This window comes from Bombina bombina, chromosome 1 (assembly GCF_027579735.1).
Source record: "Bombina bombina isolate aBomBom1 chromosome 1, aBomBom1.pri, whole genome shotgun sequence".
NCBI lineage: Eukaryota > Metazoa > Chordata > Amphibia > Anura > Bombinatoridae > Bombina > Bombina bombina.
Window position 1 is genome coordinate 292504541 of NC_069499.1, and position 24400 is coordinate 292528940.

General features: G+C 38.4%; 1 protein-coding gene across 1 annotated transcript in view; it reads right to left on the bottom strand.

Annotated features, from left to right (window-relative positions):
- LOC128637395 (TGF-beta receptor type-2-like) overlaps positions 1-24400 on the bottom strand; it is a 102537-nt gene that overhangs the window by 2031 nt on the left and 76106 nt on the right. Inside the window, exon 5 of the mRNA XM_053689788.1 lies at positions 76-217. Within this exon, the coding sequence (XP_053545763.1) occupies positions 76-217 (142 nt within the window). The remainder of the gene's footprint in view (positions 1-75; positions 218-24400) is intronic.

Below are 24400 nucleotides of genomic sequence, written 5' to 3' on the forward strand. Positions count from 1 at the left end.
CATGCATCTGACATCACCTCTCAGCTTGGTACATGGTTGAAATGAAGGTAGCTGCTAAGACATTTATCTGCTTACCTCCAGAAGCCTCACACCTGGAGCCCAATTCCCACAAAACTAAAGCTAATGAGTACACATCCATTTGTTTAAAAGATTCCAGGTCTTCTAGGTTCACTCTTGATTCCAGAACTTCAGGGGCCATATACCTGGCTGTGCCAACCTGCAAACATGTATACAAATTTGCAGAATTATTAACATGCAAATATAGAAGATTTTTTCACTGGCAATTATATATTTTGGTTGTCACTATTGACTATTGTAAAAGGAATTAATTAATCATTGGTAGGTCCACAACACTATAGTAAAAGTTCACTTTATTGGAAACAGTGTAAAACGAAAAAGTGATGTTTCGGGGTTACCCCCTTAATCATACCTGGCTGTATCATTTAGTGTATAGACTATTATAAAGGGATTAAACAAACAGTTGAAGTCAGTTTCAGATTAAAAGTGCCCCACTGGAACCAGATGAACACAAGAGGCATCCAGTGAAACTACTTTAACATAACCAAATAGATATGCAAATATTTAACAATTACATGTTTACAGAACCCTTTTGGGAAACATGTTTCTAAAGTGTTGGTTTGGTAATTATTGTTTTTTGCAGTTTCTAGCAGTCACATTTATTGTGGGGAAAAACATGTATTGGGTCATTTAACATAACTACACATATTAATGGAAGGAATGTCCCCTTGCGATCGACTAGAAAAACTAGTTGAAATGAGCCTCAATGAATGCCAAACATGATATTGCCTGAGACTCTTCCACGAGCCTCCAAGAATCAAGGCCATAATATTGGATTACAAAAATCATAAATGTGAAAGTTAGCTTAGAAGAAATTTTAACACAAGTTTTGAGAAAAAAAATGTATGATTAGTGTTGTACATAGAACATATATATAATATACTGTAATTATGTTTTATAGGGAGTGTTGGAATTCCCATTAGACTATTAAATGTATTGTTTTTTTTTACATAAAATCCCGAATATACCATTATCATATTTCTTTCATGTAAGTGGCAATAGTCCATGAGCTAGTGACGTATGGGATATACATTCCTACCAGAAGGGAGCAAAGTTTCCCAAACCTCAAATGCCTATAAATACACCTCCCACCTCACTCATACCTCAGTTTTACCAACGTTGCCTCCTTAGCAGGTGGTGAAGCATGATGTGCTTGATTTCTTCTGTGAAAGGCGCTTCTAAGCATATTGAAGCCCAGTTCCTCTCTAAGTACAGTGTTTGTCTGAGGGATGTGAAGGGAGTATTGCCTGATGATACCATGATTTCACCTATGGGAAATCTATTCTAGGGCTCTCTGTAAATTCGGTCACAGGGATTCATCTGCTGCCTCCCTTTACAGATCAACATTATACTCCTCTACCATTACCTCTGCTGATATGTTTCAGTACTGGTTTGGCTGTCTGCTATATGTGGATGGGTGTCTTACACGGTAAGTATATACTTTTATTATATAAGACACTCTCAGCTATGGCTTGGGCACTTTTTAAGTAAAGTTGTTATATATTGTTTGTATACATGCCTTGAGTCAGTAATTCAGTGCTCTTTTTTAGCGACTTTATTTGTGGCTAAATATTTGTCAAGGTTGGTAGAGTCTGTGAAACATTCAGTTTTTTTTTTGGAGCTAGTAATTTATTTATAAGTATTATGTTAGCCTCATGGAATGTTGATAATCACATTTTATGCAGCTATAATAGAATTATCCATTAGGCTTTATTTTGGTTCATTTTGTTTTTTTGTATATACAATCAAAATTCTTACCTGTTTTTAGAGTGATAGGTGTATTAGAAATCCTCTTCAGCTTTGCATGTGGCGCATTTGATGATGCTATTTATGTCATAGGGTGACATGACATCATTGTGTGCCATTTTTTTGGTTGCCAAAAATTTCCCGCCAAAAATTTAAATTTTCCCACCAAATATTTCCCCACCAAAATTGCTATTATAAGCTCCGCCCCCAGCTCATTCAGTGTTCTCAGTAAACACTTAGAGAGCTTCCATGCAGCATTTTAGGGAATAGTTTTCTTTTTTATAATTTTTTTTGCTCTGTTACCCATTCTCTTAAGCCTGTTGTATGTGTGTGTGTGTATATGTATATATATATATATATATATATATATATATATATATCATATATATATATATCATATATATATCATATATAGGAGCATGGATATAAATTTGCAGAATTAATTTATTTTTATTTTTTTCTAATTTTGTTTTTTTGCAATTATGTCTCATACTGAACCTGCCTCTGATGTTACCATAGGATTTGAGCTGCCTAAACAGGTATTTAACAAATCTAAGTATGCATGATGTTATTCAGATTATTCAGCTCTATTATGTGGCTTTTGTTTAACAAATTGTTAAATATATCTATGAGTACAAATATATCTATGAGTACAAATACACACACTGTTATTCCATCTCAGTCTAAATGTACATATCATTACTGCAGAAATGTACGATTTTATTGCTACAGCTAAAGAGAAGGCAATTACTGCTATTTTGCCTTCAAATAAATGTAAAAGGTTTTTGCAACATTTTCCTAAACTTAGTGAATTAAGTTCTGACCTTCAGCATACTGATGTATCCTCTACTGATGGGGTCTCCTCTGATTCAGAGGATGCCACGTCAGAGACTGATATAGACAAATCTTTTTTATTTGTTAGAATATATTTGTTCTCTCTTAAAGGAAGTTTTTGTTTATTTTGGGTATTGAGGAGTCTAAATCTCCTTATGATAAAGCTAGCAATTGTCTAAATTCTGTATTAAAGACTACTATTATTACTCCTGAAGTATTTCCTATTCCTGACGCTATCTCTAATGTGATTGCTAAAGAATGGTCTAAGCCTGGTACCTTTTTTAACCCTTCTTCTAGGTTTAAGAAATTGTATCCTTTACCTGTAGTCAAAGATCCTTTAAATAGGAAGCTTGAATCTTATCCAAGAAGGGCATATTTACATTCTGGCTATATTCTTAGACCTGTTATATCTATGGCTGATGTTGCTGCTGCTTCTATTTTTTGGTTGGACAGTTTAGCACATCAGTTGTCTTCAGGTTCTGAATTAACTAACATTATTGTTTTACTTCAACATGCAAATAATTTTATTTGTGATGCTATATTTGATGTTAAAAAGATCAATGTCAAATCCATGTATTTAGCCATTCTAACTAGAAGAGCTTTATGGCTTAAATATTGGAATGCTGACATGTGTATAAAATTAGATTATTATCTCTCTCTTCTCCTTTTTTTATTATTATTTATTTTAAACCAACAATATACAAACTTAAATGTCATACATCTCATTAACGCCATGTAGGGCAATTCCAGAGTATAATATAAACAAAGTAAGACAAGGACATATCTTCATCTCTTTGACAACATATTAAGACATTGATATCTATCCATGTTTATACCTTGTTGGGTTTTTCGAACAAAACAAAACAAAAAAAAAATTAAGAGAGCCGAACCCCTTTACACATCTCCTCCACTCAAGTAATGTAGTTATCTAATTAACAATATATTGGGATATTCCTTTCTTTCTATTGCATAAAACAGGACTTTAGAATCCTTAAATGAAGAAATTAAAAGACATTGTATTTCATTAGGGTAAGACTGTATTACTTTTCACCATTTACCAAGAAAACATATAATCTTAGTTTCTGAACTTATTGAGGTATCATACTGTTCTACTATTAACTGACCTTTAATTTTATTTGTACATTCTCCCAAATTGGTGCTCTTTTTGGACTTCCAGCGTTTTAACATTAGGGATTGACCTATTAAAATTACCTGAATTCACAAATTTACTATTTATCTGACTTATATTTTCTCTGTATAGAAAAAGGATATGTTCATCCACTAGTTTTATCTCTTTCTTATTTATTTTATTCAACCAAAAATTTATCATATACCAGAATTTTTGAATTTTTGGGCAACTCCAAAAATAATGATATAGGTCAGGTGCTGGGAAACTACATTTGGGACTTATTATCAGCTGACTTATCCCATTTTAGTTTAAGTGCAATAGTAATATATATCCTATTAATTAATTTGGTATGGGATTCCCTCCAAGAGATCGATAGCGTTGCTTTCTTCATCAGTTGAAAACTTCTTTGAATTATATCTATAGGTTGGTGCCATTTGTTCGCTATATTTCCCATGTTTTTTTTTACCTTGAAAAGTTTTAAGAGCTTTATATAAGACAGAGATGGAATGACTCCCTAGCTTGTATATGTTTAATATTGGTCTTAATATTACCCATGAATTTTTCTCAGAAAAACCTTTTGTCATTTAATTCAAAGAATGGTGTGCTTGTAGGTATGCAAAAAACTATTTATCAGGAATATTAAACTCTATTTTTAATTCTTGAAAAGTTTTTGAGATATTGAAATATCTTGAAAAGATATTGAGTCTTTCTTTAAACTGCTCAAAATAAACAAGGCCTTTCCTTTTCCAATTTTAAAACACTTTTGAGCCTAATGCAGGTTCAAAGTTGTGATTTCCCAATATTGTGAGATATTTAGACCAATTGGGGTTAGCTTGAATTATTTTAACCATTTTTTTCCATGCCCGTATCACATTTTTAAAAGTTATCATAGCTTTAGCTCCCCCTGGTAAATTCCCTGGTTTACAATGTAACAGGGCCTTTAAGGAAAAAGGGCGGACTAACTGTTCTTCTAACCCCTCAATTGAATAATGTTCTGTCTCTGTTAGCCAGTCCATTGCAAATTTCCCCATACCAGCTAGATTATATAATTCGATATCCGGCAAGGACAATCCTCCCTCCTTGCTAAAATAGGACATTTTTTAGAAAGCCCTACGTCTTTTACCCCACAAGAACCCCACACATTTGTGTTTAAATAGTGTCATATCTCTTCGTTTAATAAATAAAGGTAAATTTTGTATTAAGTATAACAATTTAGGAAACGTCACCATTTTAATCAAATTAATCTTTCCTGTCAATGATAATGGAAATTTGGACCAATTTGCTAAGTCATTAAATATTTTTGAAAAAATATGGGGATAATTTAGCCTATACCAGTCTTTAGGATTTTTAGAGAGTTTGATGCCTAAATATTTTAATTCATCTTTTGTTTTTTTAAATGGACAATTTTTATAACTATTTCTATTTTTATACAACCAGAACATTTCTGATTTGATTATGTTTACTTTGTACCCAGAAAAGGAGCTGCACTTTTCTAAGATTTGAATTACCAAAGGGATATTTTTCCTTGCATTCCTCAAAAAGACTAATAGATCGTACACATATAACAGCAACTTTATTATTATTATTATCGGTTATTTGTAGAGCGCCAACAGATTCCGCAGCGCTATAAACAAAGGGGGAGTACAACAAAACAATTATAGGGATCAAATGGGTAGAGGGCCCTGCCAAGAGTTGCACTGTTGTAGTCAGCTCTTAAGAAGGTGATCTACAAACAGCTGGACTCTTAGGCTTACATGCTAAGGGGGTTCAGGGGATAGCAGTGGAGGAGAGGAACTGGTATTAGGAAAGGTTAGTGTAGGTTGTATGCATCCCTGCACAGTAGAGTCTTTAGGGAGCACTTGAAGATTTTAAAACTAGAAGAGAGTCTTGTGGAGCAAGGCAGAGAGTTCCACAAGATGGGAGCCAGTCTGGAGAAGTCCTTTAAACGGGGGTTTGATGAGGTGACAAGAGAGGAGGACAGTAGGAGGTCATGAGCAGAGCGAAGGGGACGGGAGGGAGAGTATCTGGAGACAAGATCTGAGATATAGGGGGGAGCAGTGCAGTTGAGGGCTTTGTATGTCAGAATGAGAATTTTGTGTTTGATCCTAGAGGCAAGAGGAAGCCAGTGAAGGGCTTGGCAGAGAGGTGCAACAGATAAAGAGCGAAGTGTAAGGAAGATGAGTCTGGCAGAGGCATTCATTATGGATTGTAAAGGAGCTAGGCGGCAGGTGGGGAGACCAGAGAGGACAGAGTTGCAGTAATCAAGGCAGGAAAGAATGAGAAAGTGGATTAAAATCTTAGTTGTGTCTTGTGTATGGAAGTGTCCAATTTTAGAGATGTTTTTAAGGTGGAAGCGGCAGGCTTTAGCCAAGGACTGAATGTGAGGAGTGAAAGAAAGATCTGAGTCAAATGTGACCCCGAGACATCGGGCGTGCGGGGTAGGGGTAATGATGGAGTTGTCGACAGTTATAGAGAGATGGGGGTGGAGAGTTTTGAGAAAGGGGGAAAAATAAGGAGCTCAGTTTTGGAGAGATTTAGCTTGAGGTAGTGAGAGGACATCCAGTTAGAGATGTGAGAAAGACAGTTAGTGACACGGGTCAAGGAAGGAGATAGGTCTGGTGCAGAGAAGTAGATTTAGGTGTCATCGGCATACAAATGTTATTGTAAACTGTGGGACTTTATTAGGGAACCTAGTGATGACGTGTAGATTGAGAAGAGAAGGGGACCGAGGACAGAGCCTTGCGGTACTCCGATAGAAAGTGATGACGGGGCAGAGGAGGCCCCAGAGAAGGCTACACTAAAGGTACGGTTTGACAGGTAGGAAGAGAGGGCTGTGTCACAGATGCCGAAGGAATGGAGGGTTTGGAGCAAAAGAGGGTGGTCAACAGTATCAAAGCCTGTGGACAGATCAAGGAGGATAAGCAGAGAGTAGTGGCCTTTTGATTTTGCTGTAAGTAGGTCATTGGTAACCTTAACAATTGCTGTCTATGTGGAGTGATGGGGATGAAATCCAGATTGCAGTGGGTCAAGGAGGGAGTTTATTGTAAGGAAATGGGATAGGCGTGCATAAACTAGTTTTTAGAGAAGCTTTGATGCAAGAGGGAGGAGGGAAATAGGGCGGTAGTTGGATGGGGAGGTAGGATCAAGGGAAGGTTTTTTTAGGATAGGTGTGACCAGTGCATGTTTCAGCGATGAGGAAAATATACCGGTGCTGAGGGAGAGTGTGTGTGAGTATACGGGTGAGGGCAGCAGAGAGGGAGGGGAGTAGCTGTGAGGGGATAGGGTCAAGGGGACAGGTAGTGAGGTGAGAGTGCAGTATAACTTCTTCCTCAGTGACAGGGGAGAATGAGCTAAGTTTAAGGTTATGTGGGTGGTGGTTGATTGAGAGCATTTGAGGGGGTGAGAGAAAGGAATTATTTTGAGAGCTGATTTCATTTCTGATGGAGTCGATTTTGTTATTGAAGTGGCTGGCAAAGTCTTGAGCTGACAGAGAAGTTGTGTTAGGAGGTGGGGGAGGGCGGAGAAGGGTATTGAAAGTGGAGAACAAATGTTAACAACTTAATGTTTCTTTCCCTAACCATATGCCCTTAATCTTCCTTCTCAAATATAGATGGCGAGCGGTTCAATAGCCAAATTAAAGAGATAAGGAGATAAAGGACAGCCTTGCCTTGTACCTTTCTGCAAAAACAAATTAGGGGTGATATCTCCGTTCACTAAAATATTGGCCATTGGATTTTTGAAAATAGTTTGAACAAAGCTAAGGAAATGACCAGAGATCCCGAATTTTTGGATAACCGTGAAAAGATGGTCCCATGTGACCATGTCAAACACTTTTTTCCGCGTCAATTTCTATAATAGCAATATCTGTGTTGGGTGAAGATCTTTTCCTATTTGATTGAAACCAATAATAATCGATAGTTAATTGTAATTTCCTTAAATTACTTGTTAGGTGTCTACCCGGCATGCAACAGATCTGATCTTTATGTATTAACGAACCAATTGCTATCTTTAACCTTTGTGCTATGATACTAGTGAAAATTTTGTAGTCATTATTTAATAAAGAAATCGGTCTATATGCACTTAATTCTTCTGGATCTTTGTCCTTTTTTAGCACTAATGATATTGTAGACGCTGTAAAATATTTGGATCGCATATTGCTTTGACTATATATTGTATTAAATAATGCTTCTAAAGTTGGTGTTATTTCTTCTTCTAACATTTTGTAAAGCTCTATCGGGATCTGGTCAGGTTCAGGGGCCTTATTAGCTGCTGTCTTTTTAATTGTTTGTCTAATCTCCTCCTGTGATATAGGACTATTTATGAATTCAAGACTGTCCTTCTCTATTTTAGGTAGTCCAATCTTATCCCAGAATTGTTCTTTAGATTGTTGACATATAGCCTCTTCTGTATACACTTTTTGGTAATACTCTAGTATAATTTTGCATATCTCAATAATATTTGAGTATCTTCTTTTACCTCCTACTTTAATTGCCTCAATACATTGTTTTGTTTTGTTTTTTAGAATTTCCCCGCTTTACCCCCATGTCTATAATAAAAGGCTCTAGATCTCAGTTCTTCTTGTCTTGCTTTTTGATTTAAGAAAATCTCTCTTTCCCTCTTAGCCCTGATATATCTATCCCACAAAGTTTTTGATGGATCACTTATATATGCGTTATAGCAGTTACGAAGGTGACTAGACGATTGTAGGTCTTTTCCTTGACTTTCACGTTTTATGCCAACTAGATATGATTTTATTTCTCCTCTTATTACTGATTTAAATGTTTCCCAAAATACTTCATTCTTATTTTTATATTCATGGTTAAAAAAGCAAAAATCATTCCATCTCTGTCTCAGCCACCCCTTAAACTGAACATTTGCGATTAGATAGGTGGGAAAATAACATTTCGAAAAATTCCTAGCTTTGATAGATTTCAATTGCAATTTGAGGGATAAAATTGCGTGGTCAGAAATAATAATTTCTGTAATATCCGTTAAAATTTTTATACCTAATATATTTTCTGAAACTAAAAATGCATCAATTCTTGACATTGTTTTATGTCGATGAGATTCACAGGAAAACATACTTACATCTGGATTTTGTATTCTCCAGATGTCTTTAAGTCTAATTGATTGGCAGAAATTTTTAAGTAATTTAGCTTCTGATTTACTATTTTTATTTAAAGCCGGTTTTAATCTGTTAAGGGCTGGGTGTATCACCATGTTCAAATCACCTGCCAATATAATATTTTTAATACCATAATTCAACAATTTAACCTGGAGTCCTTTCCAGAAGACTCTATTAATCCATTTGGTCCATATACATTACATAAAGTAAAAAAGTCCCCTCCATTTCAATCTGCAGAATTATGTATCTCTCTTCACTATCTAATTCTCTCGATAATATGTTCTAGTTTAAACAATTTATTTATAAGAATTGCTACTCCTTTCTTTCTATTTACACATGGAGTCGCTATAACTTCTCCCACCCAACCTATTTGGAGTTTGCTTAGTTCTTGATCTTTAAGATGTATTTCCTGCAGCATGGCAATATCAGGATTATACTTTCTTTCATGTAATTAGCAAGAGTCCATGAGCTAGTGATGTATGGGATATACATTCCTACCAGGAGGGGCAAAGTTTCCCAAACCTCAAAATGCCTATAAATACACCCCTCACCACACCCACAAATCAGTTTTACAAACTTTGCCTCCTATGGAGGTGGTGAAGTAAGTTTGTGCTAGATTCTACGTTGATATGCGCTCCGCAGCAGGTTGGAGCCCGGTTTTCCTCTCAGCGTGCAGTGAATGTCAGAGGGATGTGAGGAGAGTATTGCCTATTTGAATTCAATGATCTCCTTCTACGGGGTCTATTTCATAGGTTCTCTGTTATCGGTCGTAGAGATTCATCTCTTACCTCCCTTTTCAGATCGACGATATACTCTTATATATACCATTACCTCTACTGATTTTCGTTTCAGTACTGGTTTGGCTTTCTACAACATGTAGATGAGTGTCCTGGGGTAAGTAAGTCTTATTTTCTGTGACACTCTAAGCTATGGTTGGGCACTTTTTTCTAAAGTTCTAAATATATGTATTCAAACATTTATTTGCCTTGACTCAGGATGTTCAACATTCCTTATTTCAGACAGTCAGTTTCATATTTGGGATAATGCATATGAATAAATCAATTTTTTTCTTACCTTAAAATTTGACTTTTTACCTGTGGGCTGTTAGGCTCACGGGGGCTGAAAATGCTTCATTTTATTGCGTCATTCTTGGCGCGGACTTTTTTGCCGCAAAATTTTTTTTTCTGTTTCCGGCGTCATACGTGTCGCCGGAAGTTGCGTCATTTTTGACGTTCTTTTGCGCCAAAAGTGTCGGCGTTCTGGATGTGGCGTCATTTTTGGCGCCAAAAGCATTTAGGCGCCAAATAATGTGGGCGTCATTTTTGGCGCTAAAAAAATATGGGCGTCACTATTGTCTCCACATTATTTAAGTCTCATTATTTATTGCTTCTGGTTGCTAGAAGCTTGTTCACTGGCATTTTTTCCCATTCCTGAAACTGTCATTTAAGGAATTTGATCAATTTTGCTTTATATGTTGTTTTTTCTATTACATATTGCAAGATGTCCCACGTTGAAACTGAGTCAGAAGATACTTCTGGAAAATCGCTGCCTGGTGCTGGAGCTACCAAAGCTAAGTGTATCTTCTGTAAACTTATGGTATCTGTTCCTCCAGCTGTTGTTTGTACTGTTTGTCATGACAAACTTGTTAATGCAGATAATATTTCCTTTAGTACTGTTACATTACCTGTTGCTGTTCCGTCAACATCTAATACTCAGAGTGTTCCTGAACATAAGAGATTTTGTTTCTAAATCCATTAAGAAGGCTATGTCTGTTATTCCTCCTTCTGGTAAACGTAAAAAGTCTTTTAAAACTTCTCATTTTTCAGATGAATTTTTTAAATGAACATCATCATTCTGATTCTGATAATGGTTCTTCTGGCTCAGAGGATTCTGTCTCAGAGGTTGATGCTGATAAATCTTCATATTTATTTAAAATGGAATTTATTTGTTCTTTACTTAAAGAAATCCTAATTGCATTGGAAATTGAGGATTCCGGTCCTCTTGATACTTAATCTAAACGTTTAGATAAGGTTTTTAAATCTCCTGTAGTTATTCCAGAAGTTTTTCCTGTCCCTGGTTCTATTTCTGAAGTAATTTTCAGGGAATGGGATAATTTGGGTAATTCATTTACTCCTTCTAAACGTTTTAAGCAATTATATCCTGTGCCATCTGACAGATTAGAGTTTTGGGACAAAATCCCTAAGGTTGATGGGGCTGTCTCTACTCTTGCTAAGCGTACTACTATTCCTATGGCAGATGGTACTTCCTTTAAGGATCCTTTAGATAGGAAAATTGAATCCTTTCTAAGAAAAGCTTACTTGTGTTCAGGTAATCTTCTTAGACCTGCTATATCTTTAGCGGATGTTGCTGCAGCTTCAACTTTTTGGCTAGAAGCTTTAGCGCAACAAGTAACAGATCATAATTCTCATAGCATTATTATTCTTCTTCAACATGCTAATAATTTTATTTGTGATGCCATCTTTGATATCATTAGAGTAGATGTCAGGTATATGTCTCTAGCTATTTTAGCTAGAAGAGCTTTATTGCATAAACTTGGAATGCTGATATGTCTTCTAAGTCTACTCTGCTTTCCCTTTCTTTCCAGGGTAATAAATTGTTTGGTTCTCAGTTGGATTCTATTATCTCAACTGTTACTGGAGGGAAAGGAACTTTTTTACCACAGGATAAAAAATCTAAAGGTAAATTTAGGTCTAATAATCGTTTTCGTTCCTTTCGTCACAACAAGGAACAAAAGCCTGATCCTTCATCCTCAGGAGCGGTATCAGTTTGGAAACCATCTCCAGTCTGGAATAAATCCAAGCCTTTTAGAAAATCAAAGCCAGCTCCTAAGTCCACATGAAGGTGCGGCCCTCATTCCAGCTCAGCTGGTAGGGGGCAGATTACGTTTTTTCAAAGAAATTTGGATCAATTCCGTTCACAATCTTTGGATTCAGAACATTGTTTCAGAAGGGTACAGAATTGGCTTCAAGATAAGGCCTCCTGCAAAGAGATTTTTTCTTTCCCGTGTCCCAGTAAACCCAGCGAAGGCTCAAGCTTTTCTGAAATGTGTTTCAGATCTAGAGTTGGCTGGAGTAATTATGCCAGTTCCAGTTCTGGAACAGGGACTGGGGTTTTATTCAAATCTCTTCATTGTACCAAAGAAGGAGAATTCCTTCAGACCAGTTCTGGATCTAAAAATATTGAATCGTTATGTAAGGATACCAACATTCAAAATGGTAACTATAAGGACTATCCTGCCTTTTGTTCAGCAAGGGCATTATATGTCTACAATAGATTTACAGGATGCATATCTGCATATTCCGATTCATCCAGATCACTATCAGTTTCTGAGATTCTCTTTCCTAGACAAGCATTACCAGTTTGTGGCTCTGCCGTTTGGCCTAGCTACAGCTCCAAGAATTTTTACAAAGGTTCTCGGTGCCCTTCTGTCTGTAATCAGAGAACAGGGTATTGTGGTATTTCCTTATTTGGACGATATCTTGGTACTTGCTCAGTCTTCACATTTAGCAGAATCTCATACGAATCGACTTGTGTTGTTTCTTCAACATCATGGTTGGAGGATCAATTTACCAAAAAGTTCATTGATTCCTCAGACACAGGTAACCTTTTTAGGTTTCCAGATAGATTCAGTGTCCATGACTCTATCTTTGACAGACAAGAGACGTCTAAAATTGATATCAGCTTGTCGAAACCTTCAGTCACAATCATTCCCTTCGGTAGACTTATGCATGGAAATTCTAGGTCTTATGACTGCTGCATCGGACGCGATCCCCTTTGCTCGTTTTCACATGCGACCTCTTCAGCTCTGTATGCTGAACCAGTGGTGCAGGGATTACACAAAGATATCTCAATTAATATCTTTAAAACCGATTGTACGACACTCTCTGACGTGGTGGACAGATCACCATCGTTTAGTTCAGGGGGCTTCTTTTGTTCTTCCGACCTGGACTGTAATTTCAACAGATGCAAGTCTTACAGGTTGGGGAGCTGTGTGGGGGTCTCTGACAGCACAAGGGGTTTGGGAATCTCAGGAGGTGAGATTACCGATCAATATTTTGGAACTCCGTGCAATTTTCAGAGCTCTTCAGTTTTGGCCTCTTCTAAAGAGAGAATCGTTCATTTGTTTTCAGACAGACAATGTCACAACTGTGGCATACATCAATCATCAAGGAGGGACTCACAGTCATCTGGCTATGAAACAAGTATCTCGAATTCTGGTATGGGCGGAATCCAGCTCCTGTCTAGTTTCTGCGGTTCATATCCCAGGTATAGACAATTGGGAAGCGGATTATCTCAGTCGCCAAACGTTACATCCGGGCGAATGATCTCTTCTCCCAGAGGTATTTCTTCAGATTGTTCAAAGGTGGGGAATTCCAGAAATAGATCTAATGGCCTCTCATCTAAACAAGAAACTTCCCAAGTATCTGTCCAGATCCAGGGATCCTCAAGCGGAAGCAGTGAATGCATTGCCACTTCCTTGGAAGTATCATCCTGCCTATATCTTTCCGCCTCTAGTTCTTCTTCCAAGAGTAATCTCCAAGATTCTGAAGGAATGCTCGTTTGTTCTGCTGGTAGCTCCAGCATGGCCTCACAGGTTTTGGTATGCGGATCTTGTCCGGATGGCCTCTTGCCAACCGTGGACTCTTCCATCAAGGCCAGACCTTCTGTCGCAAGGTCCTTTTTTCCATCAGGATCTCAAATCCTTAAATTTAAAGGTATGGAGATTGAACGCTTGATTCTTAGTCAAAGAGGTTTCTCTGACTCTGTGATTAATACTATGTTACAGGCTCGTAAATCTGTATCTAGGGAGATATATTATAGAGTCTGGAAGACTTATATTTCTTGGTGTCTTTCTCATCATTTTTCCTGGCATTCTTTTAGAATTCCGAGAATATTACAGTTTCTTCAGGATGGTTTGGATAAAGGTTTGTCTGCAAGTTCTTTGAAAGGACAAATCTCTGCTCTTTCTGTTCTTTTTCACAGAAAGACTGCTAATCTTCCTGATATTCATTGTTTTGTACAAGCTTTGGTTCGTATAAAACCTGTCATTAAGTCAATTTCTCCTCCTTGGAGTTTGAATTTGGTTCTGGGGGCTCTTCAAGCTCCTTCGTTTGAACCTATGCATTCATTGGACATTAAATTACTTTCTTGGAAAGTTTTGTTCCTTTTGGCTATCTCTTCTGCCAGAAGAGTTTCTGAATTATCTGCTCTTTCTTGTGAATCTCCTTTTCTGATTTTTCACCAGGATAAGGCGGTGTTGCGAACTTCTTTTAAATTTTTACCTAAGGTTGTGAATTCCAACAACATTAGTAGAGAAATTGTGGTTCCTTCATTATGTCCTAATCCTAAGAATTCTAAGGAGAAATCATTGCATTCTTTGGATGTAGTTAGAGCTTTGAAATATTATGTTGAAGCTACTAAGAATTTCCGAAAGACTTCTAGTCTATTTGTTATCTTTTCCGGTTCTAGGAAAGGTCAGAAGGCCTCTGCCATTTCTTTGGCATCTTGGTTGAAATCTTTAATTCATCATGCTTATGTCGAGTCGGGTAGAACTCCGCCTCAAAGGATTACAGCTCATTCTACTAGGTCAGTTTCTACTTCATGGGCGTTTAGGAATGAAGCTTCGGTTGATCAGATTTGCAAAGCAGCAACTTGGTCTTCTTTGCATACTTTTACTAAATTCTACCATTTTGATGTGTTTTCTTCTTCTGAAGCTGTCTTTGGTAGAAAAGTACTTCAGGCAGCTGTTTCAGTTTGAATCTTCTGCTTATATTTTCAGTTTTTTTCTTTATAAGATTTAAACTTTATTTTTGGGTGTGGATTTTTTTCAGCGGAATTGGCTGTCTTTATTTTATCCCTCCCTCTCTAGTGACTCTTGCGTGGAAGATCCACATCTTGGGTAGTCATTATCCCATACGTCACTAGCTCATGGACTCTTGCTAATTACATGAAAGAAAACATAATTTATGTAAGAACTTACCTGATAAATTCATTTCTTTCATATTAGCAAGAGTCCATGAGGCCCACCCTTTTTGTGGTGGTTATGATTTTTTTGTATAAAGCACAATTATTCGAATTCCTTATATTTATGCTTCGCACTTTTTTCTTATCACCCCACTTCTTGGCTATTCATTAAACTGATTTGTGGGTGTGGTGAGGGGTGTATTTATAGGCATTTTGAGGTTTGGGAAACTTTGCCCCTCCTGGTAGGAATGTATATCCCATACGTCACTAGCTCATGGATTCTTGCTAATATGAAAGAAATGAATTTATCAGGTAAGTTTTTTTGTTTTTTTTCCTTTTAAAAGGGGAAGAAATCCCCCCAACATTCCAAGAAGCAATTACAACCTGTTCTTTCATTCTAATGTATTAAAAAGGATAATCTATTTTGCTATATCCTCTTCTTTGATAGTGGAGCGAGAAGAGAGAAAAAAAAAACACTATCCAAATAACATAAAATTATTCCTGAAAGGGAATTATATTGACAAATGCCATTTGTAGTACCATTAATTCTTATCATATTAAACAACAGTGAAAAGGGCTGCAGGAAAGAAACCTCTGACACTTTCATTCTATGAACATCTACCATGTATTGGGCAAATTCTGCCTGTGACTATATTAAAATGTTATATTTTTCAAATAGTCTTTAGCTTCATCAGGATTGTTTAAGACAACACCTCCCTTCTCATTAAAAATCTTAATTTTAGCTGGGTAAATTATCGCGGCCTTCTGTCCGCTATTAATTAGTTCTGTACATATTGGCGCCATTTCTCTTATTTTTTGTGTAGTTTCGGCAGAAAAATCTTGAAACAATAATATACTTTTGTCTCCCATAATAACTGGCATTTTTTGTCTGTATTGTCTCATATTTGTTTTGTCCTGATAGTTAAGGTATTTGACTATAATTGGTCTGTTTTCGATATTACCATCAAGATATTTCCTGATGTTGCCTATTCTATGTGCCCTCTCAACTAATATTCCTTGTTGGTTAATTTGCATCCCTAAAAGTTGGGGCAACTGAATTGAGGTAAACTTCACTAAATCCTGGAATTCTGTTGATTCTGGTACACTAATAATTCTTATATTATTTCAGCTTGCACGATCTTCTAAATCTTCCAATTTACTCTGGATACCCATTAGTTGCTTGGCCTGTTCCTTGATTATTAACTTTTGTCTAGCACTAGTATCCTCCGAATCTGAGATTCTACTTTCTGCCTCTATCAATCTTCTAGAAAATTGTTTGACCTCCAGTAATAACATTGAGATCTCATTTTTGACCTGGTCAAATTGCTGTAACATTAGATCCGAGATTTGACTGACCAACTCACTCGAATCCATAGAATATGTACTTGTATTTAATGTATCCATACCTGATTCATTTACATTATTTAAACCTGCTTGAGTTTCTTTTTTTTTCTTTAGCTTTAAACAGCATTGCTGGTGATTTATCTTTATTAGTAGTGATATATCTCTCCATATGTGACATATGTGAGAAAAAAAAAGTGAATCTGGGTCAGTTTAGACCTGTGTGCTGTCTACCGTGCCAACTCTATTTAGAGGGGTGTTAAAGGTTCAAACCTTCTAACTAGTGGATAGTGAGAAAAAAAACTGAAAAAAACCCCACAACACAGTGCTTAGTGAATAAATGCCATCTAAAAGCAATGTATGCTAGAGTAAGATCATGTAACTCAAATTTGAATGATTACTATTAGCAAACATGGTGCATCTTCAGTGCCTCCACTATTAAATACAAAACAATTATTCCCTAAGGAGTATATAAAATTCAACAATTTTGCTGGAGTATATTTACTATCTTGATATATATCCGCTTATGTAAGGCTTTTTAGGAAGAAAGACCTAAAAAAGCAGCAAACCCCTATCTAGGACACAGTAATATTTGTTGTATCTATATTGACCTTATCTTATACAAATCTTGATCATATATCATTCCAGCTTGACATTAAAAAGGATTACCCAGCCCTTATACACCTCTTATTGTTTGCCTTATACAGATTAATGATAAACACAGTACCATTTTGCTGCAAAATCAGTTGAGGCACCCTCTAGATCTTATCTGGGTAAACTCTGAATAATTTACTGGTTTCTTTGGGCTAAATAGCCTATTCTTAACTTATTATTAACTTCTCTAGGGTACTTTATATAAAACAAAAGCAAAGAACACTATTACAACAAGGGTTTATAACCCTCAAAGGCAGTTTAACATTACACTCTGTAACTTTGGGTAAATCAAATGTCCATCCTAGAGTAAGCCCTGTATGTATTTAGCTTCAACAGTATATATGCATGCCCCAATGTTGGTATCATATACGCCTTCAATACATAAAGTTAGCAGGATACAGTTTCGTTTTTATAAGGGCATAGAAATGACCTTAGCACAGTTTCCAGCTTGAGGGAGACCGGCAAAAGTACAAATAAATTGTCACCTATTCAGATTCAGGTGTTAAAAGCAGCCATTCTCAGGAAATAGATGGATATGCTACCACTGGGGTAACTAACACTTAAGTCTGCAGCACTTATAAGAAATCATATCGCCAACCAGTTACTTATTTGCCAGGACAGTATACGTTGATCCAAAGCATTTTCCTGATGGTCTTTTTTAATCTCCGCCTGTGAACCACCACTCAGCAATGTGTGACTAATTATCTCGAGCAACGAAGCCTTAGCATGTAGTTCACAAGACCATGATACCTGCCCTTGGCAGTTAGACCGTCTATGTGTGGGTCATAGTGGGGAGCTTAACTTTGCACCAAAGGTATTTGTTTCCTTCTGTTTTTCAATGTCTCTTTGAGAGCAAAGGTTTCCCACCTACCCAGTCTATGGACCTGAGAGACAATAGCCTGGCGTTCTCTAATCAATCCCCACTCACCACACCACTTATCTTTCAGCGGTCTTCCCCTGGATAATCCATTCTGTTTTCTCTTCCTCTTCGCAACTGATAAGTTGCCGGTCTCCAGCTGGTTCACCTTTGCGCAGCACCCAGTTGATCCCTGAGTGTGGTCCTACAATCGACCCGGACTAAGGGTCTTGGGCAGCCTCCAATTGTGGACCGGATTTTCCTGCCGTCAGTGACGACTCTGGCAAGCCTCCCGCTAGCTCACGGGGTGTTCCAAACAAAGTCGGTGCCTAAGGTAGCTTGTCTGATATTTCCCCCTCCGGAGTGATCCCTCTCACGCTTCTCAGAGCGAACGCCACATGCTGCTGCTGTGTGGCTCCTCCCCTTTCCGGTCATCTCTCTCTTTTCAAGGTAAAAAATGTTTTGGTTCACAATTGGATTCTATTATCTCCACTGTTACTGGGGGTAAGGGAGTATTTCTGCCCCAAGACAAGAAATCTAAGGGTAAATTTAAAGCTCCCAATAGTTTTCGGTCATTTCGTCAGATTAGAGAACAGAAAACCACTCCTTCCCCTAAGTCCTCTGGCTCTAATTGGAGACCATCTCCGAATTGGAATAAATCCAAGCCTTATAAGAAACCAAATCCTGCCCCTAAACCTATACGAAGGTGCGGCCCTCAAGCCAGTTCTTCTGGTAGGGGGCAGACTAAAGCTATTTCAAAGAGTTTGGAAAGGCTCTGTTTAAAATCATTGGATTCAGAATATAATTTCTTAGGGATGTTGAATATGATTTAAAATAAGACTTTCTTTGGGAAGATTCTTTCTTACCCATGTAACAAAAAAAACAGTAAAAGCTGAAGTCTTTCTAAAATGTGTTTCAGATCTATAACTTTCAGAGGTAATTTTTCTCAGTTCCACAGCAGGAACAAGGATTGAGGGTTTTATTCAAATCTATTCATTGTACCTATGAACGAAAATTCCTTATTTGGATGATATCTTGGTACTAGCTCAATAAATTTCCAGATAGATTCAGTGTCCATGACTCTATCCCTAACAGAAAAGAGACGTTTGAATGTTTAGACAAGCTGAAACCAATCTCAGTTTCTTATCATTCGCTTCAGTGGCTATGTGCATGGAAGTTTTAGGTCTCATGATTGCAGCATCGGACGCAATCCTTTTTGCTTGTTTTGATATGAGACCTCTACAGTTTTGCATGTGGCACCAATGGTGCAGGTATTATACTCAGTTATCACAACTGATATACTTAAATTCCAATTCTTCACTCTCTCTGACTTGGTGGTTATACTATCACCTTATTAAGAAGAAAGATGGATGTGGCTCTAAAAGGCAAGCACGGTATCTCAAAAGTAAATAGATTCAAAAAATGTATAATAAGTAAATTCAAAAAATATATAATATCGTGATACCGTGCTTGCCTTTTAGCGCCACATCCATCTTTCTTCTTACTACTTGTCTAGAACTGCTCTCAGAGTGCATTTCTTCCCTTGATGTGTGCAGGTATTAGATTGGTGTAAGGAAGTTTAAACCCATTTTGTGTTTTCTGTATACTATCACCTTATTGTTTAAGGGGCCTCCTTTGTTTGTCCTACCTGGACTGTGATCACAACAAATGCACGCTTCTCAGGTTGGGGAGCTGTTTGGGGGTCTCTGACAGCACAGGAGTTTGGAATCCTCGAGAGGCGAGGTTACCAATCTATATCTTAGAACTCTGTGCTATTTTGAGAGCTCTTCAAGCTTGGCCTCTATTAAAGAGAGAATTGTATATTCGGTTTCAAACAGACAATGTCACAACAGTGGCATATGTCAATCATCAAGATGGGACTCACAGTCCCTAGCAATAAAATAAGTATCTCTAATACTTTCTTGGGTGGAATCCAATTCTTGTCTAATCACTGCGATTCATATACCAGGTGTAGACAATTTGGAAGCGGATTATCTCAGCCGTCAAATTCTACATCCGGGAAGTAGTCTCTCCATCCAGATGTGTTCTATCAGATTGTGCAGATGTGGGGTCCTCCAGACATAGATCTGATGGCTTCTTGTCTAAACAAGAAACTTCCCAGACACTTCCCCAGGTCCAGGGATCTTCAGGTGGAAATGATAAATGCTCTAGCAGTTCCATGGTTTTACCAACCTGCTTTTTCACCTCTGGGAGTGATCTCAAAGATCATAATGGAACAATCTTATGTGTTTCTGATAGCACCAGCATGGCCTCACAGGTTCTGGTATTCGGACCTTGTCCAAGTGTCCAGTTGCCAGCCTTGCTCACTTCCTATAAGACCAGACCTTCTGTCTCAAGGCCCAGTTTTCCATCAGGATCTCAAATCTCTAACTTTGAAGGCATGGAAATTGAACGCTTAGTTCTTAGTCATAGACGTTTCTCTGACTCAGTAATTAACACTATGATACAGGCTCGTAAGTCTGTTTTAAGTAAGATTTATCATAGGGTTTGGAAAACCTATATTTCTTGGTGTTCCACTCATTTATTATTCTTGGCATTTATTTAGAATTCCTAGGATTTTACAGTTTCTTCAGGATGGTTTGGATAAAGGTTTGTCTCTGCTCTTTCTGTCTTTTTTCATAGAAAGATTGCTAAGCTTCCTGATATTCACTATTTTGTTCAGGCTTTAATTCGTATCTAGCCTGTTATTTAATCAATTTCTCCTCCTTGGAGTCTCAATTTGTTTTTAAAGCTTAAGCAGGCTTCTTCTTTTGAGCCTATGCATTCTTTGGATATTAAACTACTGTCTTGGAAAGTTTAATTTCTTTTGGCTATCTCTTCTGCTAGAAGAGTTTCTGAATTGTCTGCTTTCTCTTGCAAGTCTCCTTATCTGATTTTCTATCAAGATAAAGCTGTTTTGTGGACTTCATTTACATTTTTGCCAAAGGTTGTGAATTCTAACAACATCAATAGGGAAATTATTGTTACTTCCTTGTGTCCTAATCCTAGGAATACTCTTGAAAGGTCTTTACATTCTTTGGATGTGGTAAGAGCTTTGAAATATTATTTTGAGGCTACTAAAGATTTCAGAAAGACTTCTAGTCTACTTGTTATATTTTCTGGTTCCAGAAAAGGTCAGAAAGTCTCTGCCATTTCCTTGGCATCTTGGTTGAAGCTTTTGATTCACAAAGCCTATTTGGAGGCGGGGCAGTCTCCGCCTCAGCGTATTACAGCTCATTCTACTAGATTGGTCGCCACATCTTGGGCTTTCAAGAATGAACTTCAGTTGATTTAATTTGCAAAGCAGCAACTTGGTCTTCTTTCAATACATTTACTAAATTTTACCATTTTGTTGTGTTTGCTTCTTCGGAAGCAGCCTTTGGTAGAAAGGTTCTTCAGGCAGTTGTCTCAGTTTGATTCTAGTGCCTATGATTTTAGTTTTTTTTAAATTTTTAAGAAAACAATTATTTTTTGGATTTAATTTCTCAGCGGAAATAGCTGTTTTTATTTTATCCTTCCCTCTCTAGTGACTCGTGGACTTCCACATCTTGGGTATTATATCCCATATGTCCCTAGCTCATGGACTCTTGCCACTTACATGAAAGAAAACATAATTTATGTAAGAACTTACCTGATAAATTAATTTATTTCATAGCGGCAAAAGTCCACGAGACTCACCCAATATTTTTTTGGGTTATTTTATATTTATATATATATATATATATATATATATATATATATATATATATATATATATATACTGATATACTACAGGAAAGTTCTACTCTGTGAAAGGCATTACTGGGCTAAAAAGCTGCACCCAGGTGGTAAATCGCCATAGAACAGGCTAACAATGTTATTGAGCCAGTTGTTCGTTCCTGTGAGTGCACTTCTCTCTGTATGTATTTGGTCTCCCTATGGGAAAAAGGGGCAACCAGACGTGGACTCCTTGCTCAGTGTGCTTAGAGGAATATAGCTACACCTCACTGACGAGGCCCAATGAAGGCCGAAACGATCGTCTGGGGTTGCTGTGTTCCTTGTTCAGAGAGGAATTGCCTGGTATTTCGGCACTGGACTGACCGTAATAGGCGGGATCAGACTGATATACTACAGGAAAGTTCTACTCTGTGAAAGGCATTACTGGGCTAAAAAGCTGCACCCAGGTGGTAAATCGCCATAGAACAGGCTAACAATGTTATTGAGCCAGTTGTTCGTTCCTGTGAGTGCACTTCTCTCTGTATGTATTTGGTCTCCCTATGGGAAAAAGGGGCAACCAGACGTGGACTCCTTGCTCAGTGTGCTTAGAGGAATATAGCTACACCTCACTGACGAGGCCCAATGAAGGCCGAAACGATCGTCTGGGGTTGCTGTGTTCCTTGTTCAGAGAGGAATTGCCTGGTATTTCGGCACTGGACTGACCGTAATAGGCGGGATCAGACTGATATACTACAGGAAAGTTCTACTCTGTGAAAGGCATTACTGGGCTAAAAAGCTGCACCCAGGTGGTAAATCGCCATAGAACAGGCTAACAATGTTATTGAGCCAGTTGTTCGTTCCTGTGAGTGCACTTCTCTCTGTATGTATTTGGTCTCCCTATGGGAAAAAGGGGCAACCAGACGTGGACTCCTTGCTCAGTGTGCTTAGAGGAATATAGCTACACCTCACTGACGAGGCCCAATGAAGGCCGAAACGATCGTCTGGGGTTGCTGTGTTCCTTGTTCAGAGAGGAATTGCCTGGTATTTCGGCACTGGACTGACCGTAATAGGCGGGATCAGACTGATATACTACAGGAAAGTTCTACTCTGTGAAAGGCATTACTGGGCTAAAAAGCTGCACCCAGGTGGTAAATCGCCATAGAACAGGCTAACAATGTTATTGAGCCAGTTGTTCGTTCCTGTGAGTGCACTTCTCTCTGTATGTATTTTGTCTCCCTATGGGAAAAAGGGGCAACCAGACGTGGACTCCTTGCTCAGTGTGCTTAGAGGAATATAGCTACACCTCACTGACGAGGCCCAATGAAGGCCGAAACGATCGTCTGGGGTTGCTGTGTTCCTTGTTCAGAGAGGAATTGCCTGGTATTTCGGCACTGGACTGACCGTAATAGGCGGGATCAGACTGATATACTACAGGAAAGTTCTACTCTGTGAAAGGCATTACTGGGCTAAAAAGCTGCACCCAGGTGGTAAATCGCCATAGAACAGGCTAACAATGTTATTGAGCCAGTTGTTCGTTCCTGTGAGTGCACTTCTCTCTGTATGTATTTGGTCTCCCTATGGGAAAAAGGGGCAACCAGACGTGGACTCCTTGCTCAGTGTGCTTAGGGGAATATAGCTACACCTCACTGACGAGGCCCAATGAAGGCCGAAACGATCGTCTGGGGTTGCTGTGTTCCTTGTTCAGAGAGGAATTGCCTGGTATTTCGGCACTGGACTGACCGTAATAGGCGGGATCAGACTGATATACTACAGGAAAGTTCTACTCTGTGAAAGGCATTACTGGGCTAAAAAGCTGCACCCAGGTGGTAAATCGCCATAGAACAGGCTAACAATGTTATTGAGCCAGTTGTTCGTTCCTGTGAGTGCACTTCTCTCTGTATGTATTTGGTCTCCCTATGGGAAAAAGGGGCAACCAGACGTGGACTCCTTGCTCAGTGTGCTTAGAGGAATATAGCTACACCTCACTGACGAGGCCCAATGAAGGCCGAAACGATCGTCTGGGGTTGCTGTGTTCCTTGTTCAGAGAGGAATTGCCTGGTATTTCGGCACTGGACTGACCGTAATAGGCGGGATCAGACTGATATACTACAGGAAAGTTCTACTCTGTGAAAGGCATTACTGGGCTAAAAAGCTGCACCCAGGTGGTAAATCGCCATAGAACAGGCTAACAATGTTATTGAGCCAGTTGTTCGTTCCTGTGAGTGCACTTCTCTCTGTATGTATTTGGTCTCCCTATGGAAAAAAGGGGCAACCAGACGTGGACTCCTTGCTCAGTGTGCTTAGAGGAATATAGCTACACCTCACTGACGAGGCCCAATGAAGGCCGAAACGATCGTCTGGGGTTGCTGTGTTCCTTGTTCAGAGAGGAATTGCCTGGTATTTCGGCACTGGACTGACCGTAATAGGCGGGATCAGACTGATATACTACAGGAAAGTTCTACTCTGTGAAAGGCATTACTGGGCTAAAAAGCTGCACCCAGGTGGTAAATCGCCATAGAACAGGCTAACAATGTTATTGAGCCAGTTGTTCGTTCCTGTGAGTGCACTTCTCTCTGTATGTATTTGGTCTCCCTATGGGAAAAAGGGGCAACCAGACGTGGACTCCTTGCTCAGTGTGCTTAGAGGAATATAGCTACACCTCACTGACGAGGCCCAATGAAGGCCGAAACGATCGTCTGGGGTTGCTGTGTTCCTTGTTCAGAGAGGAATTGCCTGGTATTTCGGCACTGGACTGACCGTAATAGGCGGGATCAGACTGATATACTACAGGAAAGTTCTACTCTGTGAAAGGCATTACTGGGCTAAAAAGCTGCACCCAGGTGGTAAATCGCCATAGAACAGGCTAACAATGTTATTGAGCCAGTTGTTCGTTCCTGTGAGTGCACTTCTCTCTGTATGTATTTGGTCTCCCTATGGGAAAAAGGGGCAACCAGAC